General features: G+C 44.5%; 1 protein-coding gene across 1 annotated transcript; it reads left to right on the forward strand.

Moving 5' to 3' along the window:
- The first annotated feature begins 296 nt into the window (after window positions 1–296).
- OPALIN (oligodendrocytic myelin paranodal and inner loop protein) lies at window positions 297–16,374 on the forward strand. Its single transcript, XM_060111270.1, has 6 exons — window positions 297–363; window positions 5,465–5,500; window positions 9,672–9,707; window positions 10,797–10,916; window positions 13,133–13,189; window positions 14,772–16,374. Exons 1-6 carry the CDS (start codon window positions 361–363, stop codon window positions 14,949–14,951), a joined length of 432 nt encoding a protein of 143 aa, XP_059967253.1. The 5' UTR covers window positions 297–360; the 3' UTR covers window positions 14,952–16,374.
- Window positions 16,375–16,994: the final 620 nt, after the last annotated feature.

The following is a 16,994-nucleotide window of genomic DNA, read 5'->3' on the forward strand; positions in this document are numbered from 1 at the left end:
AGGAGTCGCCAAGCTCTCAGGCCAGCTCTGGGTTCTTTGCTGAGACGGAGGTGTAACCAAGGAAGGGGATTGAAAAGTAAAAAAGACAGAAAATGAAGACAACGAAGGTAGATGACCTGGCCCTTACACAGTGGCCCTGAAGCAGGAGACCATCTTCCCCAAGGGGTGGGCCAAAGACTGGGCTACTCCCCTGACCATAAATGGCTTGGCCAGAGCTCCGTGGGAGCCACCTCTTCTCCTGTCATCCTTGCTCTCCCAGCTGGATGTTCCTACAAATGCAAGACACAAGCCAATAACACCAGCAAGAAAGGAGCTTGCTGACGGCAGTGTTTGGAGAAAGCTCTCGGGAGGCTGTCGGAAATGGTGAGTGCGAGTTAGCGTCTTTGCTCTGCCTAACCTTCATTTCTCTCTATAAACAACAATCCCCAGACTTTTAAATTTCACATCTCCTAATTCAAATATAACTGTACCCTTGGGGCAAGAAGTTAAGGAGCTTGGCTTTTCATTCTTTTCCAATGTACAATCATTTAAAAACAGTCTATCTAGTATTTGCTGATTCCATCTTATATTTTACTAATAAGGTGTTGTTTTTAAAACCCCACATACAAGGGTGCAACGTAAATGTTTCAGCTAAATTCAGCTCCCAGTTGAAGCAATGGGTCCGACCCATGCCTTTATCCTTATTTGTTCAGTCTGCCTTCTGCTGCGTGATCAGCAACAGGGAGAGTCATAAGTTACATCAGAAACCTTCCACATTTCTTATTGACTTGATACACGTTTGCTTATGACTCAATCGAATGAAACTTGGTAAGTTAGAAGAGGCTTCTGTGATTCCTTTTTAAAGAGATTATTAAAAGGAGTTGACATCTAGGAGTAAAGTCTGTTAGAAGCATGAACATGTGAACAAATGTAGGATGGGAGGGGTGAGCGACAGGAGGACTGAAGGGCTGCAGGCCCAGGTTAGAGGGGTGACCTCTCCCACCTCTGGGCCTCCGGGGGTGGGGAGGGGCCCTGCCTGCTGGCACCACATTGGAAGAGTTCTCCTGATCCAGAACCCGCATTTCTGTCTACTAGGAGCTGGGTGAGTAGCCAGAGACTTGGGGGTCAGCATTCAACAGTCAGGACCCAGTTCCTGAGGAAAGGGCAGTTCAGGAGGGGTTCAGAAGGCTAGGAAGAAGGCTGTCCTCTAAAGAAGACGCCCTCTGCATTCTTGTTTCTTGAAAATCTTTTTTTTCCCCAATACATTTATTTTATTTTATTTATTTATTTTTGGTTGCATTGGGTCTTTGTTGTTGCACGTGGGCTTTCTCTAGTTGTGGTGAGCGGGGGCTACTCTTCATTGCGGTGCACGGGCTTCTCATTGTGGTGGCTTCTCTTGTTGCAGAGCATGGGCTCTAGGTGCGCAGGCTTCAGTAGTTGTGGCTCACGGGCTCTAGAGCGCGGGCTCAGTAGTTGTGGCGCATGGGCTTAGTTGCTCCACGGCATGTGGGATCTTCCCGGACCAGGGCTCAAGCCCATGTCCCCTGCATTGGCAGGCAGATTCTTAACCACTGCACCACCAGAGAAGCCCTCTTGAAAGTCTTTTAACAAGATGTTAAAACTTAAAAAAAGAAAAAAAAAAAGGAGTTGAATTCAGGCTTTGGAGTTGGGAAGATCTGTGGTCTAGCCTCTCCCACTTACCAGTTGGGGACCTTGAGAAAACTGTCCTGGTCTCGGTCACCTCACCCATGATGTAGAGCTGAGAGTGTTCCCCTTGTGGGAAGGTTATGAGTTCAGTGTGTGACCACTCGCTCATAACAGTGAGTGGTGGTTATCCCATCTCCCCTCCTTCCCATCACAAAGAGTAGACTCATAATGAGTGACACTCAGCCACTGAGATCCTGATGTACCTTCAGAACCATTATGTAGATATCCCCTAGTGCTTAGACTAGCAATGAGTGCCTTGTACCAAATCCCAGTACTTGGAATATTGCTAATCCATGTAGACAATTCCATCCAACAAGATCTTCCCAGGGGCTTCCCTGTGCCTCACTCTGTGCTGACTAGGCCATGAAGAATATGACACCACGTTATCTTCCACCTGGAGTATTTTATAGTTTCGAAAGAGCTGCCACAGACATTATTTCCTTTGGGCTTAGTGAATAGTATCCCTCTTTTGAGGATGGAAAAACAGTGCCTGGTAGAATAGATTTGTTGCGAGGAAATGGAGACCAGAGAGTTTGATTCACTTTCCCCAGGCCACACAGCTACTCAGTGGCTGAGTCTGGACTCAAATCCAGATCAGGGGGCTCCAAGCCCAGGGTTGCCTTGCCCACCCAGCTGCCTCTCTAAAGGACACTGCATGAGATTCTTCTCCACCCACATTTATGTGATGTTTTTCTTTCCATGAGAGCGCTGTAGTGTGCTTCTACAAAATAGAAATGTCTTTCTGAAATTAGCCAAAACCTTCGTCATCTGAATGCTGATAAACAGCACGTGCAATGGCCCACTTGTTGCTGCTCCTCCCTTCTGCTGTCCCCCCGCAAAGGAAGCTTTGTCCTGGGCCTGCTGACATCAGTACCCAGTGCTCACTGATGAGGTAAGGCTCTGGGCAGCTGCGTTTAATGCAGAGACCATCCAGTGTCCTCTGCAGGCTCAGTTGGCATAACCATGAAAGGTAGTGGTTAGGTCCCTTGAGCAGGAAGACCCTGACCTAAGGTGGCCCAGATGTCCCTCTTGTCCTAATACTGTCCTGGAAGAGAAGGTGCAGAATAATTGGGGGCTCCAATTATTCTGCAGAAACTCTAGAAGTCCTGAGGAAGCCTGTAATGTAATAGAAAGAGGTTGTCACCAAAAAACCCAGTCATGTGAATTTGGGCAACTTGTTCAAATTCTTCATCGACTTTCTTCTCTATAAAGTGAGGGCCCCCTGTTGCTAAGAGACAGAGAAGTGAAGAGTCGCCACTGAAGCGTGCTGGCTGGCTGGGGACATCCTAATTGAAAGACATAATCTCTGGGGCAGGGGGTAGGGGAAACTATACATTGTAGGTGCCTGAAATATTTTTAGTTCACAAAGGAATTTCTCATTCATTAACCTCTCTGAATTCCAACCTTCCAGAAAGCTAGCTAAAACAGGTGTCTCATCAGTTTTGCATATATTGGGACTATTGCCTCTAGAACCATCTTCCAGGTTGGATTTGAGTCACATGGACCAATCCCACTTGGCCTGTTTTAAGAGATAAGCTCCAGCTGTTCTCATATATCCATGAGGTAATTTCTGAGGAGTCCCTGGGCCTCAGCTTCCTCTTCTGTAAAATGAGAGTTCTGCCCTCTTGCACTGTTGGTGGGAATGTAAATTGATACAACCACTATGGAAAGCAGTATGGAGATGCCTTAAAAAACTAAAAATAGAACTGCCATATGACCTAGCAATCCCACTACTTGGCATATACCTTGAGAAAACCATAATTCTAAAAGAGACATGTACCACAATGTTCAGGACATGGAACCAACCTAAATGTCCATCGACAGATGAATGGATACAGAAGATGTGACACATGTATACAATGGAATATTACTCAGCCAGAAAAAGAAACGAAATTGAGTTATTTGTAGTGAGGTGGATGGACCTAGAGACTGTCATACAGGGTGAAGTAAGTCAAAAAGAGAAAAATACCATATGCTAATGCATGTATATGGAATCTAGAAAAATGGTACTGATGAACCTAGTGGCAGGGCAGGAATAAAGACACAGATGTAGAGAACGGACTTGAGGACACGAGGGGGGAGGGGAGGCTGGGATGTAGTGAGTGAGTAGCATTGACATATTACACTACCAAATGTAAAATGGATGGCTAGTGGGAAGCTGCTGCATAGCACAGAGAGATCAGCTCGGGGCTTTGTGACGACCTAGAGGGGTGGGACAGGGAGGGTGGGAGGGAGACGCAAGAGGCAGGGGATATGGGGATATATGTATACGTATAGCTGATTCACTTTGTTGTACAGCAGAAACTAACACAACGTTGTAAAGCAATTATACTCTAATAAACATGCATTTTAAAAAATGAGAGTTCTGAGGTAGATGATCCTGAAGGCACCTCAGGTCTGAAATGTTAGGATTCTCTTGGATTCTCTAATCCTTCCCAATCTTCCCATTGTTGGCTAACATTTAATTTTAAAACTTAGCAAACACATTGCTTCTAGAATGACAGAACCAGGTCTTGGGAGGCTTCAGGAAGATCAGGAGCTGGAGTTTAAGCCAAGCTATGGGGAACCAGGGAGGCTGGGGCTGAATGAGAGCCCAGGCAGGAGGCATGAATCAGGGGTGGTGGACACGAACGGGGGGCGGGGCAGGGGTCCGGAAAGTAGAAACATGACTTCAGCTCCCTGAACAAGGGACAGAAAGCGTCGCCAGCTGAGTTGGAGCAAAGTCCACCCATTTTTCACATCCAGGCAGAGAAGGGACTGGCTAAAGAGCAGCCTGGAAAAACTGGCATCAAAGAGCCCAAACTGGGAGAAGGGAGAAGGAAGGAGCCACTGGAGGCCCTGGGCAGGGTCTGACCCGGGTAGGTGGGCACGTGGGCAGGCTAACATGTTGGTGTCCCATTGAGCCGACAATCTTTAAATATTGATGCCATATTTGGGGGAGAGGTAAGGCTGGGTGCTGAGTGAGGGGAGGGCACAGAGGGTTAGCATCTCCTCTGTCGTTCTGACCAGCTAGCTCCAGCCTGGAACCCCTGCCTTGGACTCTGCAAAAACAGAAGCTTGTCTTCCTCAGCTTCTCTTCCTGGGAGGAGGTTGAAGGAGCAGGTGTTCTTTTTTTTTTTTTTTTTTTGCGGTACGCAGGCCTCTCACTGTTGTGGCCTCTCCCGTTGTGGAGCACAGGCTCCGGACGCTCAGGCTCAGCGGCCATGGCTTACGGGCCTAGCCGCTCCGCAGCATGTGGGATCTTCCCGGACCGGGGCATGAACCCGTGTCCCCTGCATCGGCAGGCGGACTCTCAACCACTGTGCCACCAGGAAGCCCGGAGCAGGTGTTCTTGTTGGAGCCTCTGGGGGGTCTTACTTCCCACCCCAAGAAGAAAGCACCATCACTTTACACAGTTTCCTCCCTGAAAGGAGTTCCGGGGGAAAAAAACAATTTTTAGCACTCTGCTGAATATCTAGTAATGTTTCTGCTGCCCTTTTGGGTCAGGACTGCTCAGGCAATAGCTTCACTGGCTGGTCCCTTAATCTGGCCCTGGTTGAGGACCTGGAAAAGGAGAGAGGCCAAGACTGCCATGATGCTGAGGGAGGAGCTCATGACCTCAGGCTCCACTGCTCCCCTGCCATCTTTTGGGGCCAAGACTGGGAGGGGAGGCTGGGACTGACTGAGCCTGTGGGTCAGTAAATTCTCCTGGAATCCGCCAGGGCCAGTGACACTTGGTGGAGGGGAGGAGCCTGGCTGACCATGCCTGAGAGCTTTAATGTTTCCTTCTCTCTTCCAGAGTTTTTCACTGAACTTCACACTGCCGGCCAACACAGTGAGTACAGCGGTCCCCGTTCACCAGGCAGGTCAGCAGAGATCAGTGCAGAGTTGACACTGGGCCTCCAGGATGCCATCACACAAAGCTCATGTGGAGCAACAAGTTACACAGGTTTCAAAGGCATTGAGAAGAGCTGGGGGTGCTGAGAGAAATGTTTTCAATTATAAAAATTATAAATACACATTTTGAAAAGGAAAATAGCAAAAAACCAAAACAGCTAAATTGCCATCAGCAGAAAACACTGGGGACACTAATTCCAGTCCTGTCTGACTCTACATAAATTTTGACTTTTGTTGCTTTTGTACCATGGTCTTCTTATTCTACCCATAATTTTATATGATAAATGTTTTCCATCCACCTTTATAACCGTACTAAGGGTGGTCCCATGATATTTCTTCAAGTGAATTATTTCTTTAAGTGATTAATCACTATTAGGAATGATTTTGTGATAAACGTAGGTATAGATAAATCCTTGTCAGCACTTAAGCTGATTTCCTTAGAATGTAGCCTAGAAGGGGAATTATTGGGTCAAGAAGCATGAATGTTTTATGGCTCTGGATTGTGACATTTAGTTGTAAGTCCACATGGAGATTTGCAGTTGATGATGGTGGACCGTTTCAATCCAGAATTGATCCTCCATCTTCTGTTCTCGTGTTGTGTAGAGATAACATGCCAGGATTGTTTTCTGACCAGAAGTGCTGCTGTGATGGAGCCAGGTGTTTTCCTGGCCCAGTTTTTCAGTGGTTTTGGCTGTGCCAAAATTTTCTGAAAAGTCATATGGTTATTCAAAGAGAATAAACTGAACCGCCAGGAAAGAGGATGCTTAGGCCCGTGCTCATGTTTACTGTACCATGGGGGCATCATTCTGGAGAGCAGCAGAAAGGTAGAACCTCGAGACTCACTGCCGGCCTTCTGCTGGCACTGGTGGCCCTGACATCTGTCCGTGACTCCCTGGCACCTGCTCTACCCTCCCGGGGCGGACCTGCCTTCGGAACCTCTCTGCTCCCTGCTTCTGCCTCTGCCTGTTGTCTGCAGACAAATTCCCCTATCCCTCTCTTTACCTGTCAAAACCTTTTAATATGGCCACTGCCGGCACTTTCCCCCTGGCTGCTCGAAGCCAGCAAGTCCATAGAGACCCTGGTTTCTGTCTTATCCTGGCTTGGCCCAACCTACGAAGGTAACTCAGAGAAGCAAGAAGCCATTGCTTGGGGCGGTGAGGGTGAATGGGTTGAGAGGAGGGAGGCCCTTACGCTGTGAGTCATCACTTTGGGAGCATCTCCTTGGTTCACAGCACATTTCTCTGAGGACTGTCCCTCCTCCCTTTGAACCTATGTAGGACAACAGCCACCCCAGCCTGCCTGGGACTGTCTGGTTTTAGCACTGAATGTGCTACCACCTAGGCAATTTCTGTGGAAAACCAGGATGGCTGGCCACCCTACCTGGCAGTTATATTTCTACCATAGAACCCTTCCTTTTTGGTGCAGCTGTATGACTGGGAACACCAGAGCCCTGGGAAGTAGGGAAAAGTGGATACTCAGCTCATGAGAGCTTCTCTGCAGGGAGTTGGGGACAGGGCCACGTATGCAAGTCAGCCCCTACTGGGCCATACTGAACTGTCAAGTATAAAAACTGGGTTGGGATGCTGCATTTGGTCATGAAAGGCAGAGTAGTCCAACGGTTAAGTGCTTGGACCCTGGAGCCAGACCACTCGGCATCTGCCACTTAGGGCTGTGTGACCTTGCACAAGTTACTTGACTTCTCTGTGCCTCACTCCTCTCTTCTGTAAAATGGGGATCATTATAGTTCTGCTTCACTGGCTATGGTGAAGAATAAATGAGTTGATACAGGAAAAGTACTTGAACAGCCTGGCACATAGTAACTTCTCCATAAGCATTAGCTGGTACAGTTAGCAGGTGTTCATGAGGGCAGAAAAATCCATCTGGAGAGAGAAAGAAGGAAGCCAACAGGCAGAGAAAAGTACAGGTGAAAGGCCATTCTATCCAGGAGTGATGGAGAGATCCCAGGAGGCATGGCTTTGGTTCTGACAAGTTCCCGGTCCCCAGCTTCAGTCCCTAGAGAAGCCAGATTCCCACTGCCCATGGGCTCCATGAGGTACCCCTGAATCCTTAGAGGTAACTCATTTTGGGGGGCCAAAGCCAGCCTAAGTGAATTTCTGTAACCTGAACGTCTTACCCAAAACAATATGCAACTCTTGGCATCACCCTGAGAAGTAGAACCCTTAAGGTAGATGCAGCTTTAAGGTAGGGGTGGGGTGAGATTGCGCTTCGGTAAAACTGTAGCTATTTATTTTTTAAATTTTATTTATTTATTTATTTATTTATTTTTAAACATCTTTATTGGAGTATAATTGCTTTACAATGGTGTGTTAGTTTCTGCTGTATCACAAAGTGAATCAGTTATACATATACATATATCCCCATATCTCCTCCCTCTTGCGTCTCCCTCCCTCCCACTGTCCTTATCCCACCCCTCTAGGTGGTCACAAAGCACGTAGCTGATCTCCCTGTGCTATTCAACTGCTTCCCACTAGCTATCTCTTTACATTTGGTAGTGTATATATGTCAATGCCACTCTCTCACTTCATCCCAGCTTACCCTTTCCCCTCCCTGTGTCCTCAAGTCCATTCTCTACGTCTGTGTCTTTATTCCTGTCCTGCCCCTAGGTTCTTCAGAACCATTTTTTTTTTAGATTCTATATATATGCATTAGCATACAATATTTGTTTTTATCTTTCTGACTTATTTCACTCTGTATGACAGACTCTAGGTTCATCCACCTCACTACAAATAACTCAATTTTTTTTCTTTTTATGGCTGAGTAATATTCCATTGTATATATGTGCCACATCTTTATCCATTCATCTGTCGATGGACATTTAGGTTGTTTCCATGTCCTGGCTATTGTAAATAGAGCTGCAATGAACATTGTGGTACATGACTCTTTTTGAATTATGGTTTTCTCAGGGTATATGCCCAGTAGTGGGATTGCTGGGTCATATGGTAGTTCTATTTTTAAAAACTGTAGCCATTTAAGTACCAAGTGTCAATACCTGGTTAGCAAATCTCTCCTTTGATGGCAGCTCTCTGGGAAAGAGGCTTAGGCTTGGAATGCAAACATCCACATTCAGATTAGATTTATGGTTATCTATGAAACCTGGGAGAAGACCTATAACTTCTCTGAGATCTGGATCTTTTTTTTTTTTTTTTGTAAAATAGAGACAATAACTGTCAAAAGTCCTAGCCCCTGGAATTCCAGTGTACTCACTGAGGTTGATGAGAATATTCAATATATAACAGGTCTGGCCAGAGCTTTGCCAAGTTTAAAGGAATGACAAAAGCTTATACTCCTGGCGCTCATTTGATCCTCTTACCAATCCTAGAGGCAGGTACTCACAGTCCTATTGTATAGATGAAGAAATGAGGCTCGTTAGCTTGTGAGTGGAGAAATCGCCATTTCATCCCGGCTAGTGTGAGCCTAGGACTCGTGCTCTTAACCGCACACGGCACCACCTAGCAGAGCTTACGCGGGTCAGTTGCTAAAGTGGAACTCTGTGCCCTGAGATTTATTGATCCAGATAAGACTCTCATCTGATATATCTCATAAATGGGTAAAATCCAGTGCCCCTCCTTGAGTGGTGATGTGAAATGGGAACATGTACTGTACTCATTCAATGTAGAATTATCCCAGGAGCATGGATAATTCACAACTTCAGATACCTGCCCAAGCCATTTGCTTCACTGCAGTTTGGAAATAGGTAAGGTCTCCTTAAAGAGCCTGGCTTCCACTGGTATTTAACTTTTTTCCCTTCTAGCAATGGGGACAAGTAGGCCCAAAGTGTGCTGGGAAGGGTGTGGGGACTTGGGACAGGAGAAAAACTTTTGAGTTCTGAAACCTGTTATGGCAAATCCACAGGGTGAATAATGAAGACCTCACCTGAATTTCTGATTTCTCTCTCCTTGTAACCCAATTTTATTCCTTCTTACCTGAGAAGCAATCAAAGAGGGTTCTGTTCGGCAGTTGTTTTTAATAAAAAGTTTAACAAAGGTATATACTTTAGGCATTACAGCTTAACCTTGGACAGACTGTGTTGTGTGATGTGCATTCTATAGATTTTGTTTTCTTAAGATGTATGTTCTTTTTCCACCCAGACTTCCTCCCCAGCTGTTACCAGCGGGAAAGGAGCAGTAAGTATATCACTTAAATTATGGAGCCTTAGTTTGGTCATTTAGAAAATAGGGATAATGCTGTACCCATCTCATGCATTCATTTTGAGGATTAAAATTTGATATGTGAACTGTCACCAAGCACAGAATCTTCCTCAACTATTATTCTTATGACCAACTCAGTTCAAAAGGGAAGGAGAACACGCAAAATCACAGATGATTCCCAAAGTGTTGAACAAAAGAAGCTAGACACAAGAGACTACATACTTTCTACGTGCATCTAGATGACGTTGAAAAACAGACAAGACTAACCTACGGTGATGGATTTCAGGATAGAGGTTACACATGCAGTGACTGGAACGGAGCCCGAGGGGCTTCTGGGGGGCTGGTAATGTTCTGTTTCTTCATCTGGGTGCTGGTTACATGGGTGGGTTCATCACATGAAAAGTCATCAAGCTGTATATTTATAATGTATATACTTTTACGTATTATGTCATTCTTTAATAAAATCACCCCCCCAAAAATGAAGAAGAATCCAGTATTATACAACAGTTGCATATGTGTAGGGATTCTGAGCACCATCTTTGGTATTTTCAAATAATCTGCAAATCTGAAAACTTATGGGGCTACAAGCATGGCTATTTCCACTCAGATCAAAGCAAAATGGGAGTCTGAAAGTTAATTGGCTCATGCATTTAATGTAAATAAATAAAAAAATTCATATCAAAATGGTGTGGGATACACTAAAACCTTTTACTTTTTGCCAGACTAATAGATAAGAATGGTATCTAATTGTTGCTTTGAACTGTATTTCAGCTCTTCCTGTGTTGATGCAACATTTGTATTTCTGTTCCTAGGAATGGCCTGTTCATATATTTGTCCAATTTTCTACTGAATTATCACCCTTTTCCAATTGATTTAAACTATGTACATTAACTCCTATGAAAATGAGCCGTTTGTCATGTACGTTGCAAACAATTTTTCACTGTTATTTCATTACCCTTTTGACTTTGTGTATGATACTTAGGGTCCATGTAGGGTTTTGTTTTACTTTTAATCAATCAAACTCTTCCTTTTTTCCGGGAGAACCTGACTACTTTCTCTGTGCAGGACTGTGGACCCTCTCTTGGGTTAGCAGCTGGCATCCCGTCCCTGGTGGCCACGGCCCTGCTGGTGGCCTTACTATTTACTCTGATTCACCAAAGAAGAAGCAGCAGTGAGTCCACCGAGGTGATTAGCAGCTTCTTTGGGTCTGGACGTGTTGACAAGAATCGGTATTTGATGAACTGGCTTTGGGCTGAGGGTGTCAGGACCCATGTCTGTTTTCTGAGGACAAGGTGGTGGATGTTTCTGTGCCTCAATTTCTGTCTCAGACTCATGACATTATCCTCCAGGCAGAGCTGATTTGTCACACAACCCTTGTGTCACTTGAGGATGGTATCTGGAATGGCAAAAAGTAGCAGCGGAGAGGGACGTTTGTTGCTACGGCAAACACGTCAGTACAGTGGGTGTGTTCTCTAACCTTGAGAAACAAGGCCACAAGCTTCACAAAGAGGATGGAGGTGATCATAGGAAAGATGGGAGACAAACAGACCCTGAGCTGTCTATCGTAGGGATACATCCAGGAGTATGTGCCTCTGTTTATCTTTGTCCTTTCCCCACTTCTGAACACACATCAGTCACAAGGGAATCTCCCGACTCCACCCCATCCAAATACCAGATTGCTCTGGAGACCAGGCTCAGAATTCAAGGGCCACCCTGACCCATGTCCAGCCAGGGTCCTTGGTTGTGATACAAGTGTGTTGTGTGGACTCTGGACTCTAATTCCATCCTTAGTTATGAACATTCCTGATTGTTCTCACAGTGGTAGGTGTTAACGGGGAGTAAAAAACGTAGGTTCTAACCCTGGCTCTGCCACTGTACGATTTATATGATCCTGGACAAGTGACAACATTTTCTGTTTCTTGGTTAGTTCAACTCCAAAATAAGAGTCATAAAAACTACCTACCTCAGGAATTCCCTGGTGGTCCAGTGGTAAGGACTCCGTGATCTCAGAGGCCAAGGGTCAGGGTTCAATCCCTCCTTGCCCTTGTGGGGAACTAAGATCCCACAAGCTGTGCAGTGCGGCCAAGAAGAAAAAAACATACCCACCTTATTTTTTTAATTAAAAAATTAAAAAAAAAAATTTTGGCTGCGTTGGGTCTTCATTGTGGCACGCGGGCTTTCTCTAGTTGCAGCGAGTGGGGGCTACTCTTCACTGTGGTGCGCAGGCTTCTCACTGCGGTGGCTTCTCTTGTGGAGCACGGGCTCTAGGCACGCAAGCTTCAGTAGTTGTGGCACGCAGGCTCAGTAGTTGTGGCTCACAAGCTCTAGAGTGCAGGCTCAGTAGTTGTGGTGCACGGGCTTGGTTGCTTCGCGGGCATGTGGGGATCTTCCTGGACCAGGGCTTGAACCCATGTCCCCTGCATTGGCAGGCGGATTCTTAACCACTGCGCCACCAGAGAAGTCCCTACCCAACTTATTTTAAGAGGTAAGCAAAGGTGTAAGGATGGAATGAGATCATGGGTATAAAGATGTGTTGACAAGCTGTAAACTTTAAATATATTAAGAAATATTGTGGTTGTTGGTGGTATTATTTAAGTAATGGTTCCTCAGTCTTTCAGGGCACTTTATTATTTTTTTTATTTTTATTTTTTTTTTCTTTTTTCCATTTTTTTTATTAGTTTCTGCTTTATAACAAAGTGAATCAGTCATACATATACATCTGTTCCCACATCCCCTCCCTCATGCATCTCCCTCCCTCCCACCCTCCCCATCCCTCCCCTCCAGGCAGTCACAAAGCACCGAGCTGATCTCCCTATGCTCTGCGGCTGCTTCCCACTATCTATCTAGCCCACGTTTGGTAGTGTATATATGTCCATGCCTCTCCCTCGCTTTGTCACAGCTTACCTTTCCCCCTCCCCATATCCTCAAGTCCATTCTCAAGTAGGGCACTTTAAAATCATCTTGGAGGCTATGAAAATACCAACCACCAAAACCAATTAAATCAGAATATCTGAGCAAAAGAGCTGTGGCATTGGTACCAAAAATATCCCAACATTTTATGATGGATCACGTTAAACAGATACTAAAGTAGAGAGATAGTATAATGAATCTAGTTATTAACAGCGGCCAATCTTGTTTCATCTCCACTTCCACCCACTTTTCCACACTGTCAACCTGGATTATTTTTGAAGTAATTCACAGTGGTATCTCTTGTTTGTTTTTTCTGGGAAGGGGGAGTTATTATCTGTTTGTTTATTTTGTTTTATTTTTAAAGCTCTCTGGTGATTCTAATGTGCAGCCAGGTTTAAGAACCGCTGGTTTTAATCATGGTCATGGGCAAATGCTGTAACTTTTCATTTCTTCTTCTTCTTTATTTTGTTTTATTTTTTAAAACAACTTAGGAAAGTGAGAGGCCTTGTGAAATTTCAGAAATCTATGACAGTCCCAGGATAGCTGAGGTAAGAACTCTTGGTTATAATCACTATACATCATTCACATGGCAAACAAGCTAAGGGTCTTAAAGCCTCTGGTGTACAGGAGAAGTACAGGGTAAGCACAAAGGAGGTTCTCATTATATTTTTACTGGCTAGACAGGAATTCAAGATTTATTTAATATTAGAAAATTAATTTAATATCACTTATTTCACTGGTAAAAGAGAAAAATCATGTGATCATTTCCATAGAAGAGAATTCAAAAATTTTATACAGCCATTTGTGATGTGAACTCCTAGCAAACCAAAAATTTTAAAGGCACTTCCTTAACTTGAAACAAGACATCTTTTTAAAAAAAAATTACAGCAAATATCATACCTAAAGGTAAAATGTTAATGATTCTTTTTCAGATCAGAAACAAAACAAGGATGCTCATTGTTACCAGTTCTATTTGATATTATACTTTAGGTCCTAGTCAACGCAGCAGGATGAGAAAAAGAAGTAGAAATTAACTCAGTGCAGGAGAATTCTTTCACAATGTATATGTATGTCAAATAATCACACTATTCTCTTTTCTTCTTTGCGGTATGTGGGCCTCTCACTGTTGTGGCCTCTCCCATTGTGGAGCACAGGCTCCGGACACGCAGGCTCAGCAGCCATGGCTCACGGGCCCAGCCGCTCTGCGGCATGTGGGATCTTCCCGGACTGGGGCACGAACCCGCGTCTCCTGAATCGGCAGGTGGACTCTCAACCACTGCGCCACCAGGGAAGCCCACACTATTCTCTTTAAATATCTTACAATTTTATTTGTCAATTATACCTCAATAAAGATTAAAGAAAAAAAAAAGAAAAAGAAGCAGAAAGCATAAGACTGGAAAAGAAGAAACAAAAATGTCATTATTTATAGATGATATGATTATCTACATAGAAAAGCCAAATTATCTACAGATAAATTAATAGAACTAACAAGATATTTTAACAAGTTTACTGGATATAAAATCAATATTAAAAAGTAATTCACATTTCTAAAAATCAATAACAATTAATTAGAAAAAGTAATTTTTAAAAAATACCATTTTGTAGTGGTAATAAAAATACACAGAATGATAAGGAATAAATCTAACAAAAACATGTAATCCCTTTATGGAGAATAATAAAACTTCAGTAAAAGATATTAAGTAAGACCTAAATAATGGGAGTTGGTATTCAATGCTCCTGGTAAGAAGACTCAATAGTATACAGATATCAAACAACTTCAAATTGATCTGTATAATAAATGTAATTCCAGTATAAACCTCAACAAATATTTTTCATAGAACTCAATAAGGTGCTTCTAAAATCTATACAGAAGAAGACAGAAAAAAACTTTAAGTACCAGCAGACAGATAGAACAAATAGAAAACAAATAGGAAGATGGTAGATTAAAACCCAACCTTATCAATGATCACACTGATGATGTCCAATGTCTTGAAAACTATTTGCTCCAAACATTTTGTCTGATGGTTGGTTGTTTCAGGTGGGAGGGTAAATCTGGCTGCTGTTACTCCAACTTGGCCAGAAGCAAAAGTCTTTGATGTATTTTTTTAAAAACGTGTTTGTTTCCTCAAGAATCCTAGGAGGTTACCTACACAGGAGAAGAATATCATGGGAGCAGAAGAAGCCCACATATACGTGCAGACTGTTTCAGGAAGTGAGGAGCCCACTCGTGACACTTACCACCGTCCTGCTGTCGAAGTGCAGAGAAGGAGGGCGTTGTGGTGGCTTATTCCCAGACTGAGCCTGGAGTGATGCAACACAGCCAAGGAGCAGATCTGGAGCTGGAACAGAGCTAAGCACACAGGGGTTTGTGCTCGGAGTGAGGAGAGACGCCACGCTGCTTCTTAACCAATCCAAATTTCATTTGCAGATCCGGAAAACTTTGGGGTTGACTTTACTCTTTAAGGGACAGATCTGGTAAGGTTCATTCCAATGCTCAGACCTTGTGGTTTCATAAGCAGTGAAGTCATTGTGCATCCAAAAGGAGCCCTTGGATCCTGCTCTTGACCCCAGTGGGGATTGGCTTTTCTTTGTGATTTGGGGAAAGGGGTTTGATTTCTCGGTGACTTGCCCCCTCATCTTTTTTCATATCCATTTTCTCAAAAAAGCCATCAGACCTGGCTTCCACGGGCAGGTTGGCCAAGGCTAGCATGGTGGAAGTTGGGATATAAATGAAACGTACAGGGGATGTGTGAGGAGAAGCAGTTCCTTATTTCTGAACAACTCAGGGTAGAAACCATGATGAACCACATGTTCCCTGACCACAGGGGCAGCCCACTGCTGCATCATTCATCACTCCCACTTGTGATCAGAGGGTATTTAAGGAAGGCAGTTCTGTAACGGGCTCTGTGTCTGTGTGTGGGTGTGTGCGCACGGAGGGTAAATAGGGAGAAGGGAAAGCAGAGGTTGTTTCAAAAGATTATTAGAAATGAGGGCTATAACCATTTTGCGGGAGTGGAGAGAAAGGCCCAAGTCCTTGGACCATCATGGGGAAAAAGTCATTAGCAGGAAGAAAGATCAAGAGGACTCTGGGTGGATGAACACAAGACCAAAGGGATGGGCCAAGTAGCAATGTGACTGTCATCTGAGGGGAGCCCATGGACAGTGTCACCATCACTTCTGTGAGGAGGCTTACAGGAGTCCTGGTTCCCCTATGCAGGTCCATTGCTTGTGAGCACGCCAGGTCTCCTGGTGGGAGAACCTGGGTCCAGGGCATCTTGGGGTCCACCCACCAGCTCCTTGTACCTCCTTGAAATGCTGTGGAAATATTCCTTTCTCACACGGGGAGCCTGATTGCTCAGAAACACACCTCCTCTTCTTTAAATAACCAAGGACAGGTTATACGCATCCAATCACTGCCACACGCTGACACATGCTCTTCAAAGCTCTTTGTGAAATTCAGTTTTGTACCAAGTCCACTGAGTCTAGTCCCGTTAACAAGCAGATTTGTCCGTTTTTAAGCGGACATGCCCAGGGATCCAGGTGCTTATACTTCTCTTACACGTTGGGAAGGACCTTGGATTTGCTGAGAACATGACTGTGGCCTTAGCCTTGACACTCAAAGGTCTGAGCTCTGGAGCATATCATGGGCCTTAGCTCTCTATGTACAAAATGGAGATAGCTGTTTTCTTCCTCCTACCCTTAGGGGTGTTGTGAGGCTGAAAAAGACAAGTGAATGAGCCTTGTAGTCTGTAAAGTGAGACTTGTATTTTGGATCATTTATTTTAATTCTACTTGCAATCCATTACTTAGTATATTTATTTTAAATGGTTTCTACTAAATTAGCTAGGTTCAGTATTTATGTCATTTTTTTCTGCTATGATGCACAAGAACTCATTTTAGAATAAAGTGAAAAGCAAAATGGTCATTCTTGTGGACCTTCAACATGTCTATGGTGTTTCTTCGCCTATATTAAAGTATATGACATTGACCCTGGAGTTGGAATCAAGGGTATCCCAGGGATATTCCTGGTGCTGGCACTTTCTTGGCTGGGCTCGTGATGGAGATGTCCAGTCCTTCACAGAGGGCAGCCCACATTGTGAGGAAAATGCTGAGACCAGAAGTCAGAAGCTCCAGCCCCCCAACCTAGGGTCGGTGCTAGTGTTGGGATGACCTTGGGCCAGTCACATTCTAGAAAATGCAAACTAATCAATTGTGACAGAAAGCATATCAGCAGTTGCCTGGGGATGGTGGGGTGAGGAAGGGTGGGAGGGAGAGATTACAAAGGGCCACAAAGAAATTTTGGGGGGTAAGGATATGTTCTCTATTGTGATTGTTGGGATAGCTTCGTGGGTG

Source organism: Mesoplodon densirostris, chromosome 1, assembly GCF_025265405.1.
Source record: "Mesoplodon densirostris isolate mMesDen1 chromosome 1, mMesDen1 primary haplotype, whole genome shotgun sequence".
Lineage (NCBI taxonomy): Eukaryota > Metazoa > Chordata > Mammalia > Artiodactyla > Ziphiidae > Mesoplodon > Mesoplodon densirostris.